At 47.3% G+C, this 15,273-nt stretch overlaps 1 protein-coding gene and 1 non-coding gene across 2 annotated transcripts in view; both read left to right on the top strand.

Moving 5' to 3' along the window:
- The window catches only part of PKD1L2 (polycystin 1 like 2), a 75,855-nt gene extending 61,657 nt beyond the window's left edge, over positions 1-14,198 (top strand). Inside the window, exons 29-32 of the mRNA XM_031934468.1 lie at positions 3,398-3,608; positions 6,596-6,697; positions 7,200-7,331; positions 13,804-14,198. Of these exons, the coding sequence (XP_031790328.1) occupies positions 3,398-3,608; positions 6,596-6,697; positions 7,200-7,331; positions 13,804-13,965 (607 nt within the window). The 3' untranslated portion in view covers positions 13,966-14,198. The remainder of the gene's footprint in view (positions 1-3,397; positions 3,609-6,595; positions 6,698-7,199; positions 7,332-13,803) is intronic.
- On the top strand, positions 9,542-9,648 carry LOC111552585. The gene has a single exon (XR_002734674.1). It is a non-coding gene; the product is annotated as a U6 spliceosomal RNA (small nuclear RNA).
- Positions 14,199-15,273: the final 1,075 nt, after the last annotated feature.

Genomic DNA, 15,273 nt, shown 5'->3' with positions numbered 1-15,273 from the left:
AAGGAAAAAAAAAAAAAATTAAGCTGAAAGCGGAGTCATGCAAGAAACTGTCTTTCGTTTTGTTCCTAAAGAGAGAGCTACAGCTAGAAGGTTAATCTCCACAGGCAGCAGCTCCGTGTTCACCTTATCTCATGTAAAGTGCCCACTTACTAAGCATGAGACAAATACGTCATTGACTATTTCCCTACCTGCTCTTTTTCTCTGGCAACATGTGGATTCAGTAATGTCACCAGACCCTGCCTCTTTCCTCTCCAGCCCGCTTTTCCCTGCTTTTCCCTTTTAAGTATTGAAGGCTTCTGGCTGGGCACAGTGGCTCATGCCTAATAAAAGAGGCCATAAGCCCTCTTTTATTATTTATGTTTTGAGACAGGGTCTTGCTCTGTCACCCACGCTGGAGTGCAGTGGTGTGATCACAGCTCGGCCGCTCAGGTAATTTTTAAATTATTTGTAGAAATGAGGTCTTGCTCTGTTGCCCAAGCTAGTCTTGAACTCCTGTGCTCAAGCGTTCCTTCTGCCTTGGCTTCCCAAAGTGTTGAGATTACAGGCATGAGCCTCCATATCCAGCCAGCCCTCCTTTATGAAGGCAGTTAGTTGTATTACAGCATGGTTCTCAACCTTGGCTATATATGAGAATATGAGAATAACCCCAAGGAGACATTAAAAATACTGAAGCCAGGCTGGGCGTGGTGGCTCATGCCTGTAATCCCGGCACTTTGGGAGGCTGAGGTGGGCGGATCACAAGGTCAGGAGTTCAAGACCAGCCTGGCCAACACGATGAAACCCCGTCTCTGCTAAAAATACAAAAATTAGCTAGGCATGGTGACGCGCGCCTATAGTCCCAGCTACTGTGGAGTCTGAGGCAGGAGAATCACTTGTACCTGGGAGGAGGAGGTTGCAGTGAGCCAAGATTGCGCCCCTGCACTCCAGCCTGGGCGACAGAGCCAGACTCCATGTCAAAAGTGAAATAAAATAAAAATAAAAGAGGGCTTATGTATTGTTATTGTTTCCACGTATATAAGCAATTAAATGGCATGAGACAGCATTAGGTCTTTTTTTTTTTTTTTTTTTTTTTGAGACGCAGTTTTGCTCTTGTTGCCCAGGCTGGAGTATAATGGCATGATCTTAGCTCACTGCAACCTCTGCCTCCTGGGTTCACGCCCATTCTCCTGCCTCAGCCTCCCAAGTAACTGGGACTACAGGTGCCTGCCACCACGTTCAGCCAATTTTTCGTGTTTTTAGTAGAGATGGGGTTTCACCATGTTGACCAGGCTGGTTGTGAACTCCAGACCTCAGGCGATCCACTGGCCTCGGCCTCCGAAAGTGCTGGGATTACAGGTGCGAGCCACCGTGCCCAGCCAGCATTAGGTCTTTTAAGAGAGATAGGAGAAAGGAGCTGCTGGAGTCAAAGGCAGAAGCAACTGTTTGCACCAGAAACTCCAGTCTGCTCACAGGGAAGGAAGATTCTGGAAGGCAGGAGATTTGGGTAAAAGGATGATTCTCACTGAGGCCTGGCCTGTACCCAAGGTGGCAAACCCGGTCTGTGCTTCGCGTCCCTCTGTGTGGCCCTGTAGAGAGCTGCCCTGAGTGGGTCCAACCTTGGAGGAGAGGACGGGGAAAGCTCTCCAGAGCACAGAGCTTCGGGAAGGTAGTGTCACCTTGAGCCTGTTCTAAAAGGCTTCTTCTGTAGAATGGCTAGAAGGCAGGCCTCACCAGTTTTTCTTTTTTCTTTTTTAAGTAATTTCAATTTTTATTTAATTATTTATTTATCTTATAGAGACAGGAGTCTCACATTGTTCCCCAGGCTGATCTTGAACTCCTGGCCTCAAGTGATCCTCCTGCCTCAGCCTCCCAATGTGCTGAGATTGTAGGCATGAGCCATGGTGCCTGGCCTCAAATTTTATTTGGGTTCAGGGGGTACATGTGCAGGTTCGTTACATGGGTATATTGTGTGATGCTGAGGTTTGGGGTGCAAATGACCTCGATACCCAAGTAGTGAGCACAGTAGCCAGTAGTTAGTTTTTCAACCCTTGCCTGCCTCCCTCCCAGTCTTGCAGTCCCCGGTGTGTATTGTTTCCATCTTTTTTTTTTTTTTTTTTTTGAGACGGAGTCTTGCTCTGCCGCCCAGGCTGGAGTGCAGTGGCTGGATCTCAGCTCACTGCAAGCTCCGCCTCCCGGGTTTACACCATTCTCCTGCCTCAGCTTCCCGAGTAGCTGGGACTACAGGCGTCCGCCACGTCGCCCGGCTAGTTTTTTGTATTTTTTTTTTTAGTAGAGACGGGGTTTCACCATGTTAGCCAGGATGGTCTCCATCTCCTGACCTCGTGATCCGCCCGTCTCGGCCTCCCAAAGTGCTGGAATTACAGGCTTGAGCCACCGCGCCCGGCCTTGTTTCCATCTTTATGTCCATGACCTAATGTTTAGCTCCCACTTACAAGTGAGAACATGCAATATTTGGTTTTCTGTTCCTGTGGTAATTCGCTTAGGATAATGGCCTCCAGCTGCGTCCATGTAACTGCAAAGGACATGGTTTTGTTCTTTTTTGTGGCTGCAAAGTTTTTCAGTTAACAGGAAATACCTTGTGGCTTCATAAAACTTTTATTTATTTTTATTTATTTTTTATTCTTCAGACAGAGTTTTGCTCTTGTCACCTAGCCTAGAGTGCAGTGTCATGATCTCGCCTTACTACAACCTCTGCCTCCTGGGTTCAAGCGATTCTGTTGCCTCAGCCACCTAAGTAGCTGGGATTACAGGCATGTGCCACCACGCCTGGCTAATTTTTATATTTTTGCTAGAGACAGGGTTTCGCCATGTTGGCCAGGGCTGGTCCTGAACTCCTGACCTCAAGTGATCTGCATGCCTCGGCCTCCCAAAGTGCTGGGATTACAGGTGTGAGCCACCATACCTGGCCCATAAAACTTTTCAAAACAGATCAGAAAAAAAAAATGTCTTGAGTCCAACATCCTAGAGAAAACGACTTGATGATTGGTCTGTTGCCATCTCACTGATGATGATCATAGCTCACTACAGCTTCAAAGCCCTGAATGCAAGTGATCCTCCTGCCTCAGCCTCTTGAGTAGCTAGGATTACCAGTGCACACCATGAACCCCAACTACCATTATCGTCTTTGTCACCATCATCATCACTGTCATTGTCATTATCACTGTCACACCATAATTCCCAGCATCCTCCTTGTCATCATCATCATCTCATCACCCACCTGGGGGAACTGGGACGCCTCTCTTTCCCAGACCTGTTTCTGGACCTGATAGCCTATGAGATGGTGATAAAACTAATCCCACATCCTGAAATGCCAGTCAGTCTAATCTTGCATCCAGATGAGTTCCGGCTGAACTGCTCAAGGTCTCTGAGACCCAGCCTTCCCATTTTGATCCCACAGAGGCATCAGCTTCAGTGAGACAGCAGCAGCCGATGCCGCCCTTGGCTACATCATCGCCTTCCTGGTACTCCTGTCCACAGTGAAGCTTTGGCATCTGCTCAGGTTGAATCCCAAAATGAACATGATCACGGCAGCCCTACGCCGTGCCTGGGGCGACATTTCAGGCTTTATCATTGTCATCCTTACCATGCTCCTGGCTTACTCCATCGCGGTAAGTATCTGCTTTGGGACAAGCTTGGGGCTGGTGTCTGTAGAAGCCAAGGCTACCTGGTGGTGGGAAGTGGACAGTTACGGTTAGGGAGACCCTGGGAACCCAAGGAAAGTGGTGGCTCTTCTGAGTACAGGGTCTCTTCGCTGTGAGCTCATGCACCAGTCATGTCAAATGGCAAAGGCTGGAGAGCTCAGGTGGGTAGGGTGAGGAGGCATAGGCTCTAGCGCTGAAATGCTCCAGGTTCAGGAAGAAGTCCTTTCTGCCTCTAGACCCCTCCTGGATATGCCAATTATCTTGGCTTCCCAACTGGTGAGAAGGCACAGGGCTAACTCCTAGACACACACAGAGTACTGCTGCCATGCTGGGGGATGGATGGGGCCACCACGTCCTTGAGCTGGGGACGTGAAGGTAGATACGGCCACAGGCCATGTCAGTGCTTGTTGTCCAAGACATGACTCATGAACTTGGGAGGGCCGATGCCACTTCACTCAGCACTTTAACAGTGAGAGCACATTGACAAGCATGGCCCCGTGTGACTAGAAAAACATGAATGAAAACAGTAAATTGTTTTGTTTTGTTTTGTTTCATTTTGTTTTTTTGAGACGGAGTCTTGTTCTGCTGCCCAGGCTGGAGTGCAGTGGCACGATCTAGGCTCACTGTAACCTCCACCTCCCAGGTTCAAGCGATTCTCTTGCCTCAGCCTCCTGAGTAGCTGCGATTACAGGTGTGCACCACCACGCCTGGCTAATTTTGTATTTTTAGTAGGGGCAGGGTTTCACCAAGTTGGTCAGGCTGGTCTTGAACTCCTGACTTCAGGTGATCCACCCACCTTGGCCTCCCAAAGTGCTGGGATTATAGGCATGAGCGACCGTGCCTGGCATTTTTTTTTTTTTTTTTGAGACAAAGTCTCACTCTGTTGCCCAGGCTGGAGTACAGTGTCACGATCTCAGCTCACTGCAACCTCTGCCTCCCAGGTTCAAGTGATTCTCCTGCTTCAGCCTCCCGAGTGGCTGGGGCTATAGGCATGTGCCACGACACCCGGCCAATTTTTGTATTTTTGGTAGAAACAGTGTTTTGCCATGTTGGCCAAGCTGGTCTCAAACTCCTGACCTCAGGTAATCTGCCCACCTCAGCCACCCAAAGTGCTGGGATTACAGGCATGAGCCACCGTGCCCAGCCAAAAACATTAAATTTTCAATTCTTTTTTATGATAATGTGAGAAACAAAGACCCTCTTACATCCTGGCCTCCACCACATCCTGATGTCCTTCTAAATACACCCTGTACTGCCCACTGTGTTCCCATGCGAGCCCTGGCCTTCCCTTCATCTCTGGCCTTTAGCACAATCCTGACCCACACCCTACCCCAGGGCCTACCCCATTCTCACCCTGGCTCCATCCTGTCTCTTGCCTTCCACTCCTTCCCAATCATCCCATCCACCAGCCCATCACATCCTAGTCCCCACTCCACCCCAACCCTCACCCAACTCTGCCTCTCCGTCACCTCAACCCTGACTGCCTTCCATCCCTGGCCCTGCCCCGTCTTCCTCTGCCACCCTCGGAAACAGGTGGGGTGCACTGAGGGAGTGATGGGGGTGTGTTCTGGAAAGCTGGAGTCTGTGATTTTGGTGAAAGCTCCCGTCTAAACCCTAATGTGGATTTCTTTAGCCCTCCATGCAGTGTCTGGGCTGCAGGGACATTGCAGTGTCCCATGGGACCAAAAGTCACCAACTCAGAGCCAGAGCCAAGGGCTGCTGGGCCTCCCTTTGACACCGTGGCCCTGGGAAAGTCTTAGGAGTGGGGAGTTGTGGTGAGGGAAAATGCGGTGAGGGGAGGGCCTCCCCCGGGCAGAAGCCCATCATCTGTTCAACCCAGTTCCCCAGAGCGAAGAATTTGGAGCCGCAGAGTGCCCAGTTTCATTGCCAGGTATTTGGGCCACATCTGGGGAACACAGCCAGGCGGCTTAGCAGGTGGCTGCGTGAGTCCCAGAGGCACCCTGGGCACTCCCTCATCCTGATGCACATAAAGATGGGCATCATCAACAGGCTGTGGACACAACAAAGGTCCTGGACAAGGTCATCCAGCAGCACTTCCAGAAACATGACACACACAGGCACACACATGCACATGGATGCACACGCATGCACACATGCACACACACTCATGCACATGTATACACATACACATGCACGTGCACAGGCATGCACATATATACACGCATGCACACGTATACACATACACACATACAAATATATACACATACATATGCGCACACATTAACACTACACATGGATACACATACACATATATACACATGCATGTGCACACACATACACTACACATAGATACACACATACACATAGATACACACATACACATAGATACACATACATACACACAAGTGCATATGTGTAGATATGGATGGCCACAGACATACACATGTACACTCTCACACAGACACACGTGTGGCCTTGCACGCACAGACCCACAGAGAGAAACACATGTATGCCATATAGAACCAGTTGTGGACCAGGTGCGGTGGCTCACGCCCATAATCCTAGCATTTTGGGAGGCCAAGGCGGGTGGATCACCTGAGGTCCTGAGTTCGAGGCCAGCCTGACGAACGTGGAGAAACCCTGTCTCTATGAAAAATATAAATTTTAGCCAGACGTGGTGGTGCGTGCCTGTAGTCCCAGCTACTTGTGAGGCTGAGGCAGGAGAATCGCTTGAACCCAGGAGGCGGAGGCTGCAGTGAGCTGAGATCGAACCATTTTACTCCAGCCTGGGTGACAGAGCGAGACTCCGTCTCACAAACAAACAAAAACCAGTTGTGTACGCACACCCACTTGCACACCCCTTTAGGTACAGTAGCTTGACCAGCGCTGCCAGGGCAGTGGCTGACACAGACCACCCACCCCACTGTGAAACAGCAGGTTTTGTGCTCCTTGGCAGCCTCCTTCCCTGTTTATGAGAATTCTTTCCATGACAGTCGAACTTAATATTTGGTTGGAAACTCCGTTCCTACAAAACCCTCTTTGATGCGGCGGAGACGATGATCAGCCTTCAGCTGGGAATCTTCAACTACGAGGAGGTAACGGAGTGAGGGCACAGGTGCTGCTATCTACACTGAGCCTCTATGAAGATAAGAAAAACCACTGCCTGCCCACCCCGCCCCATGCCATCCCTTGGGCCCATGACCTGGCAAGCACTGGGCAAGTGTGGACAAACAGAAATATTTCCCCCTCCCCTAGGTGGACACCCCTGCTAGAGCCCTCAGCTTGCCCTTGGGACCCCTGCTCACAGAGGAACATCGGACACTGGCTACTCAGGGGAGGGCTGTACAGGGGTCTCCCAAAGGAAACACCCCCTACTCTGGGCAGAAAGGGCAGCCGTCTTTGGAGGTGGCAGCCGTGGAAAGTGAGTGGCTGCCCATTCCCTCCTTGCCCAGCTCTCTGAGCCGCAGGCAGAGGGGGCCTTCCTGGCTCCAGGCTCTGCCTAGCTCTGAGGACCGTTTTCCCTCTGAGGGTTTTCCAGTAGGGGAAGTGGCTGCTGAGACCCAGGACACTGGATGACCCTGGCTTTCTGTCTGACAGGTCCTGGACTATAGCCCAGTGCTTGGCTCCTTCCTCATTGGGTCCTGCATCGTTTTTATGACATTTGTGGTGCTGAACCTGTTTGTCTCTGTCATCCTGGTGGCCTTCAGTGAGGAGCAAAAATACTATCAGGTGAGTCGCTTTGTCCTATTCCTGATCAGTCATTGATGCTGAACTATGAAGAGGCTGGAGCGGCGTTAGACTTTAGAGGACTTGAAAGATCATTGTAGCTCAGAGCCCTCATTTCACAGGAGGGGAAACTGAGGCATAGACTGAGGACATTAATTCCCCAAAATCACAAGCAAGTGAGGGCCGGGGCTGGTGTCAGAGCCAGGCCTCCTGATTCCCAGTTTGGGACTCTGTTCACAACACCAGTGACCTCCACCCTGAGTGCACCTTAGAATCACCTGGGGTCTTTTGGAAACAACAGCTGCCCCACCAGAGACCAACACCAACAGAGATCAACACCAACAGAGACCAACACCAACGAAGACTAATACCAACAGAGACCAATACCAGCAGAGACCAACACTAACAGAGGAGACCAATACCAACCAAGACTAATACCAACCAAGACCAACACCAACAGAGACCAATACCAACAGAGTCTCTGGGGGAATGAACCAGCCCTTGGTATGTTTGAAGTCTCTTTGGGAAATTTTTCTTTTTTTGAGATGGAGTTTTTGCTCTTGTTGCCCAGACTGGAGTGCAATGGCACAATCTTGGCTCACTGTAACCTCCACCTCCTGGGTTCAAGCAGTTCTCCTGCCTCAGCCTCCCAGGTAGCTGGGATTACAGGCACCCGCCACCACACTCAGCTAATTTTTTTGTATTTAGTAGAGACAGGGTTTCACCACGTTGGTCAGGCTGGTCTTCAACTCCTGACCTCAGGTGATCCACCAACCTCGGCTTCCCTAAGTGCTGGAATTACAGGCGTGAGCCACCACACCCAGCCCTCTCTTTGGGTAATTTTAATGTTAATGAACAGTCAAGGTCAAGAATTCATACTATGCTCCAAAACCTCAACCCACGTCTTCATGGCTCAGAGGGCAGCAAGCTGGGCACTCGCAGTCAACCTCACATCCATTTTCTTTTCACAGAAAAAAAATACAAATTTTTATTTCTACTAAACTCTCACTTAACGCAGAACACTTTCTGACCAAATGTGTGGAGATTTTCTCCACACACCAAGCAATTCTCCAGTCGGCCTGCTGGACTCCCTGCAGGAAGAGGGAATATGAGCACGTAGACTGCAGATTAATAACAGCCACCAGCACCACCCACAGAGCACTCTCTTCACAACGGAAGTTGTGCTGAAGGCTTCGCACATTTTATTTAATTCTCAAAACAGCTCCGTGAAGTAGGTATAATTATTCACAACTTACAGAGAAGGAAACCAAGGCTCACAGAGTTGAAATCATTTACCTAGAATCACAGAGCTAGAAAGTAGGAAAGGTGGAATTTAAACCTGGGTCTGTCTGACTTAGATGTATGGTTTTGTTTTGTTTTTTTTCCTGCCCTTCTGGAGGTATAGCTGTGTGAAGGGTGACATATTATGCAGCTCACCCTTCCTATCCCAGTTGAAAGGTTCTTTCAATCTGTATGCCTAAGCCAGGTGTGGTGGCACACACCTGCAGTCCTAGCTACACAGGAGGCTGAGGTGGGAAGATCACCTGAGCCGAGGAGGTGGAGGCTGCAGTGAGCTGTGATCATGCCCCTGCACTCCAGCCTGGGTGACAAAGCAAGATCCTGTCTCAAAAGAAAAAAAAAGGAAAAATCTGCATGTCTAACAAAGAAACCCTTAAGACACCCTTCTTTGAATTTTTCCATTTCTATACAAGAGCAGCAATTTGGTATTGTTGTTTTGCTAAATTGCAAAAGATTTCTTAAAGGTGACATACTCCATCATGTTAAAGGATCATTTTAAAGAGTTATTTTTCCTGGAAACCAGGAAATTATTGTCCACAGGATTCAAGAATGCTAAGAATGCTGCCCCTCCTCTGTTGCTAAATGGTCTCTGGTACACTTGTAACGTGTGTCCCAGATCTGTGTTTGGAAAGGAAACACAAATGTTTACTTCTGCTAAACTCTCACTAAACACAGAACACTTCTGTGACCAAATATGTGGAGATTTTCCCCACACACCAAGCAATTCTCCAGCAGACACCAACTGGGTATCTTATACCGATTGGGCATCCCTAATCCAAAAATCGGAAATCCAGAATGCTCCAAAATCCAAAATTGTATGCATGCTCACATGAGGTGACACATGGAAAATTCCACACATAACTACTTAATACAAACTGTGTTTCATGCACAAAATTATTGAAAATACTGAGGCAGTGTTCATTTCAGCAGCACATATGCTAAAATCGGAATGCTACAGAGAAGATCAGCATGACCCCTGCGCAAGGAGATCATGCAAATTTATGAAGTGTTTCATATTTTAAATTTTAAAATAAAAAAATATATACTGGGCTGGGCCCGGTGGCTCATGCCTGCAATCCCAGCACTTTGGGAAGCTGAGACAGGAGAATCACTTGAGGCCAGGAGTTCAAGACCAGCCTGGGCAATATAGCAAGATGCTATCTGTACAAAAAATACAAAAATTTGCTGGGCCTGGTGGCATGTGCCTCTTGTTCTAGCTACTGGGGAGGACAGCTTGAGCCCAGGATGCAGTAAGCCATGATCACACCCTGCTCTCCAGTGGGTATGACAGAGCAAGACCCTACCTCTAAAAAATAAATAAATAAAAATTAGAAATACATGTTGTATAAAATGACCTCCAGGCTATGTGTATAAGGTGTATATAAACATAAATAAATTTCCTGTTTAGTCTTAGGTCCCATTCCCAAGATACTTCATTATGTAAATTCCAAAATCTGAAAAAAGTCTGAAACATGAAACACTTGTCATCCCAAGCATTTCGGATGAGGTATACTCAACCTGTATAACAACTATTTACATAGCATTTACACTGTGTTAAGTATTATAAGTACTTAATGGTACTTATAGATGATGACTTAAAGTATACAAGAGAATGTGTGTGGGTTATATGTAAATATTGTGGCTTTTTTTTTTTTTTTTTTTTTTTTTTTTATCAGAGACTTGACCATCTGAGAATTTTCTAGTGACCTGCCCTATCCTGAAGCTATCTAGGGGCCTGCCCTAAGTCACTCATTAGCAAAAACTCAGGTGTCATGAAAGAGGGCTCATTATGAATAACAAAAGACACTCCCGTTAGTAAATTCTAAGGATTTCAGGAGCTCTGTGACAGGAACCAAGGTCAAAGACCAAATATGGTTCGTATTATACCACAATGCCTTTGTCCTGCAAAAAGGTTTGATATATTAAAAACAATTTTGTGGTGTTGGGGAAATATTTTCCTTTTAGCAAGGAAGCAGAGAGCATTGCTAGGTCTGATGCCCAGGTACTCCAACTGTACCTTAATCTGGAGATGCAATTAGGTAGCCACCTTTAATTACAGTTACTTTATCAGAGTGGGTTCCTTCTACCAGAAGACTGAACTCGTCCATTGTAAATAAATTATATTTTTAACAATGAAGCTATATTTCACATGCCATAAAATTAACCATTTTAAATCATACAATTAAATGTTTTTTAGTATATTCACAGAGTTGTGCAAACATCATCACTAATTCCAGAATATTTTCTTTCTTTTTTTTTTTTTTTTTGAGACAGAGTCTTGCTCTGTCGCCCAGGCTGGAGTGCAGTAGCGTAATCTTGGCTCGCTGCAACCTCTGCCTCCCGAGTTCAGGTGATTCTTCTACCTCAGCCTCCCGAGTAGCTGGGATTATAGGTGCCCACCACCACACCCAGCTAATTTTTTGTATTTTTGGTAGAGACTGGTCTTACCATGTTGGCCAAGGTGGTCTCGAACTCCTCATCTCAGGCGATCTGCTAACCTCGGCCCCCCAAAGTGCTGGGATTACAGGTGTGAGCCACCGCAGCTGGGCCCAGAACATTTTCAGTATCACAAAGAAGCCCCCTACCTATTACTAATCACCTCCCATATCCATGCCTTCAGCCCCTGGCAACCACTAATCTACGTTCTATTTCTTTGGATTTGCCTATTCTGGAAATTCATATTCATATAAATGGGCTCATACAATACGTGGCCTTTTGTGTCTGGCTTATTTCATTTAGCATCATGTTTTCAAGATTCATCCATGCCGTAGCATGCATCCACGTGTCATTCCTTTTTACAACTGAGTCGTATTCCTTTGTGTGGGTGTAACAACTATGTGCTTATCCGTTCCTCAGCTGATGGGTATTTGAGTTGTTTCTGTATTTTGGCTTTTATAAACAATGCTGCTATGAACATTTGTGGTCAGGATTTCATATGGACATATGTTTCCACTTATCTTGGGCATATACCTGGAAGTGAAATTTTTGGGTTACACAGTAACTCTTTGTTTGAAGACCTGCCACACTGTTTTCTGAAGCAGCTGTACCATTTTAGATTCCCAGCAGCAATGCGCAGGACCTTTGTACATAAATTCTTCTGTTTGTTAGTTTGCTCGTTTGCTTTTGAGAAAGGGGCTTGCTCTGTCACCCAGGCTGGAGTGCAGTGGTGCAATCTCGGCCCACTGGAATGTGGGCCTCTCGGGCTCAAGTCATCCTCTCACCTCAGCCTTCCCAGTAGCTGGGACTGCACCACGCCGGTTTTTTTTTTTTTTTTTTTTTTTTTTGGTAGAGATGGGGTTTCCCCGTGTTGGCTGGCCTGGTCTCAAATTCCTGGGCACAAGCGACCCACCTGCCTCAGCCTCCCACAGTGCTGGAATTACAGGTGTGAATCATCACACTGGCTTGATGTTTAAACTTTTTTATTTTTATTTTTGGAGATGGAGTTTTGCTCTTGTTGCCAGGCTGGAGTGCAATGGCACAATCTCGGCTCACTACAACCTCTGCCTCCTAGATTCAAGCAATTCTTCTGCGTCAGCCTCCCAAGTAGCTGGGATTACAGGCATGTGCCCAGCACGCCTGGCTAATTTTGCATTTTTAGTAGAGACGGTGTTTCACCATGTTGGTCAGGTTGGTCTTGAATTCCTGACCTCAGGTGATCCACCCACCTCAGCCTCCCAAAATGCTGGGATTACAGGTGTGAGCCATCATTCCTGGCCGTGATTTTAAAAATTATTTGTAGAGGTGGGGTCTCACTATATTGCCCAGGATGGACTCAGATTCCTAGAATCAAGTAATCTTCTCATCTTGGCCTCCCAAAATCCTGGGATTACAGACATAAGCCCCCGTGCTCAGCTTGTACATAAATTCCACCCCCAGCCTCTGTTGGCGTGGTAGAGGGCATTTTCTGACCAGTTTACTGAACATGCCTGTTTGGTACCTACATCCCTTATGTGAAGTCTTCCATTCCTGTTTCCTAAAATTTGTTCTTTCTTTGCTTTAAGTCACTCTTAAATATGTATATATGGTTGAGAAGTGTCCGGAGAGAAACACCTATTGAGTTTTTCATTCCCAGAACTTCCTCCCATACCAGGCCAGGCCAGAGGATAAACACAGCAAGCAGAAGGAATAATAATAAAGAACTAAAGGGCTGGGCGTGGTGGCTCAAGCCTATAATCCTAGCACTTTGGGAGGCCGAGGTGGGTGAATCACCTGAGGTCAGGAGTTTAAGACCAGCTGCATCAACATGGTGAAACCCCGTCTCTACCAAAAATACAAAAATTAGCTGGGCATGGTGGTGGGTGCCTATAATCCCAGCTACTCAGGAGGCTGAGGAGAATCGCTGGAATCCGGGAGGCAGAGGCTGCAGATTGAACCACTGCACTCCAGCCTGGGTGACAGAGCCAGACTCTGTATCAAAAAAAAAAAAAAAAAAAAAGAACGAAAGGAGCTACCACTAACACTCTGACCTAGAGGAAAAGGGGAGACGCTCATCTCAGAAGGGGGCCCACGTGCTGTTTAACTTCAGGGTCATCCGCCCAGCCTAGGCTTACTCTGCGCTGGCTTGGGAATTTGCAATGTTGCAGTGAAAACCCAGTCATCCTCAACAGAGAGGAGAGGGACCCCCTGAGGATAAAGGATGGAGCACACACCCTTGGGATGCCCAGAGGGAGGCCTTCCCACCCTAAAAAAGCTCTGAACAGTGAAGGGACCTAGGTTGGGACCAAAGTGGACAAGAAAACTGATTTCGGCTGGGCACGATGCAATGGCTCAAGCTTGTCATCATCCCAGCACTTTGGGAGGCCAAGGCAGGCGGATCAGTTGATGTCAGGAGTTTGAGACCTGCCTGGCCAACATGGTAAAACTCTCTACTAAAAATACAAAAATTAGCCGGGCTTGGTGGCAGGCGCCTGTATTCCCAGCTACTCAGGAGGCTGAAGTAGGAGAATCGCTTGAATCCGGGAGACAGAGGTTGCAGTGAGCCGAGATTGCGCTACTGCACTCCAGCCTGGATGACGGAGCAAGACTCCATCTCAAAAAAAAATAAAAAATAAAAAATAATAATAATAAATAAATAAATAAATAAATAAATAAATAAAAACTGTGATTTCCCCTTAGAAAGAAAAACCCCCAAAGAAGATGGTTCTGTGTACATTGCTTGGTTCTTTCTCTCTTGCAGCTGTCGGAGGAAGGGGAGATCGGAGATTTGCTGCTGATGAAAATATTCAGTTTCCTGGGCATTAAGTGTAAGAGAGAGGAGCCTGAAAGCAGCAGGGAGCAGCCTGGGTCCCTGTCCCAGACTCGCCGCTCTCAACCAGCACAAGCTTTGCCCAAGGTCTAAGCTGCTCGTTCACACGCCACCGTCTATGAGTGGGAACGCCCAGGGCCTCGGACCTGCGCTTACCAGCAACTCTGTAGTCTCTCTAGGTCATAGCTTTTGTGTCCATTGAAGAATTACCAAGCCCAGCAAGTAAAAAAAATTAGAATAACAGAGACATGTATAAAATTGCCAATACTATGAGAGCTTCTTTGTTCAAATGTATTTCCTCTTATTAGAAATAAAACAAATATTACCTGGAGTTTGGAAAAACAATTTCCTCCACAGACTAATTATTTCGTCTTTGTGGTCCACTGGGGATTGCTTTTGAATGACTCTAGTTCAGGGCTTCTCAAACTGTCTGAGAGATGCTAATGGATGCTGTATTAGTTTCCCAGAACCAAGTATCACAAACTGAGTAGCTTAAAACAACAGAAATGTATTCTGTCCCGGCTCTGGAGCCTGGAAGTCTGCAATCAAGATGTTAGCAGTGGCCGGGCGCGGTGGCTCACGCCCTTAATCCCAGCACTTTGGGAGGCTGAGGTGTGCAGATCACTTGAGGCCAAGAGTTTGAGAGCAGCCTGGCCAACATGGTGAAATCCTGTCTCTACTAAAAATACAAAAATTAGCCAGGTGTGATGGTAGACACCTGTAGTCCCAGCTAGTCAGGAGGCTGAGGCAGGAGAATCACTTGAACCTGGGAGGCGGAGGTGGCAGTGAGTCTAGGTGGCACCGCTGTACTCCAGCCTGGGTGACAGAGCAAGATTCTGTCTCACAAAAAAAAAAAAAAAAAAAAAGAAAAGAAAAGAAGGAAAAAAGATGTTGGCAGTGCCATGCTCTCTCTGAGGGCTGTAGGGAAAAATCCTTCTTGCCTCTTCCAGCTTTTGGTGTTGGCCAGCAAGCCTTGGTATCCCCCGGCTTCTAGATGCATCACTCCCAGATGGGAAGAAGCTTGCTGAGAGCCTGTGTTCCTTCTCCTCTTCTCAGGACAACAGCCATATTGGATTAGGGGCCCACCCTAGTCAAGGGTGACCTCATCTGAACTAAGTATAATACATCTGCAGGGATCCTGTTTTCCAATATGGTCACATCTGAAGAACTGGGACTTAGGACTTTGGCATATCTCTTTAGGAGCCACAATTCAATCCAGAACAGGTGTCATTCCTCCAAAAATATTTCTGGGTCAAATAAATATGGGGAATACTGGGTTATAAAAGTTTTCTGTTTTTGTTTGTTTGTTCGTTTAAGATAGGGTCTCACTCTGTTGCCCAGGCTGAAATGCAGTGGCATGATTTCAGCTCACTGCAACCTCTGCCTCCTGGGATCAAGTGA

Source organism: Piliocolobus tephrosceles, chromosome 17 (genome assembly GCF_002776525.5).
Source record: "Piliocolobus tephrosceles isolate RC106 chromosome 17, ASM277652v3, whole genome shotgun sequence".
NCBI lineage: Eukaryota > Metazoa > Chordata > Mammalia > Primates > Cercopithecidae > Piliocolobus > Piliocolobus tephrosceles.
This window is presented reverse-complemented; position numbering and strand designations above follow the sequence as displayed.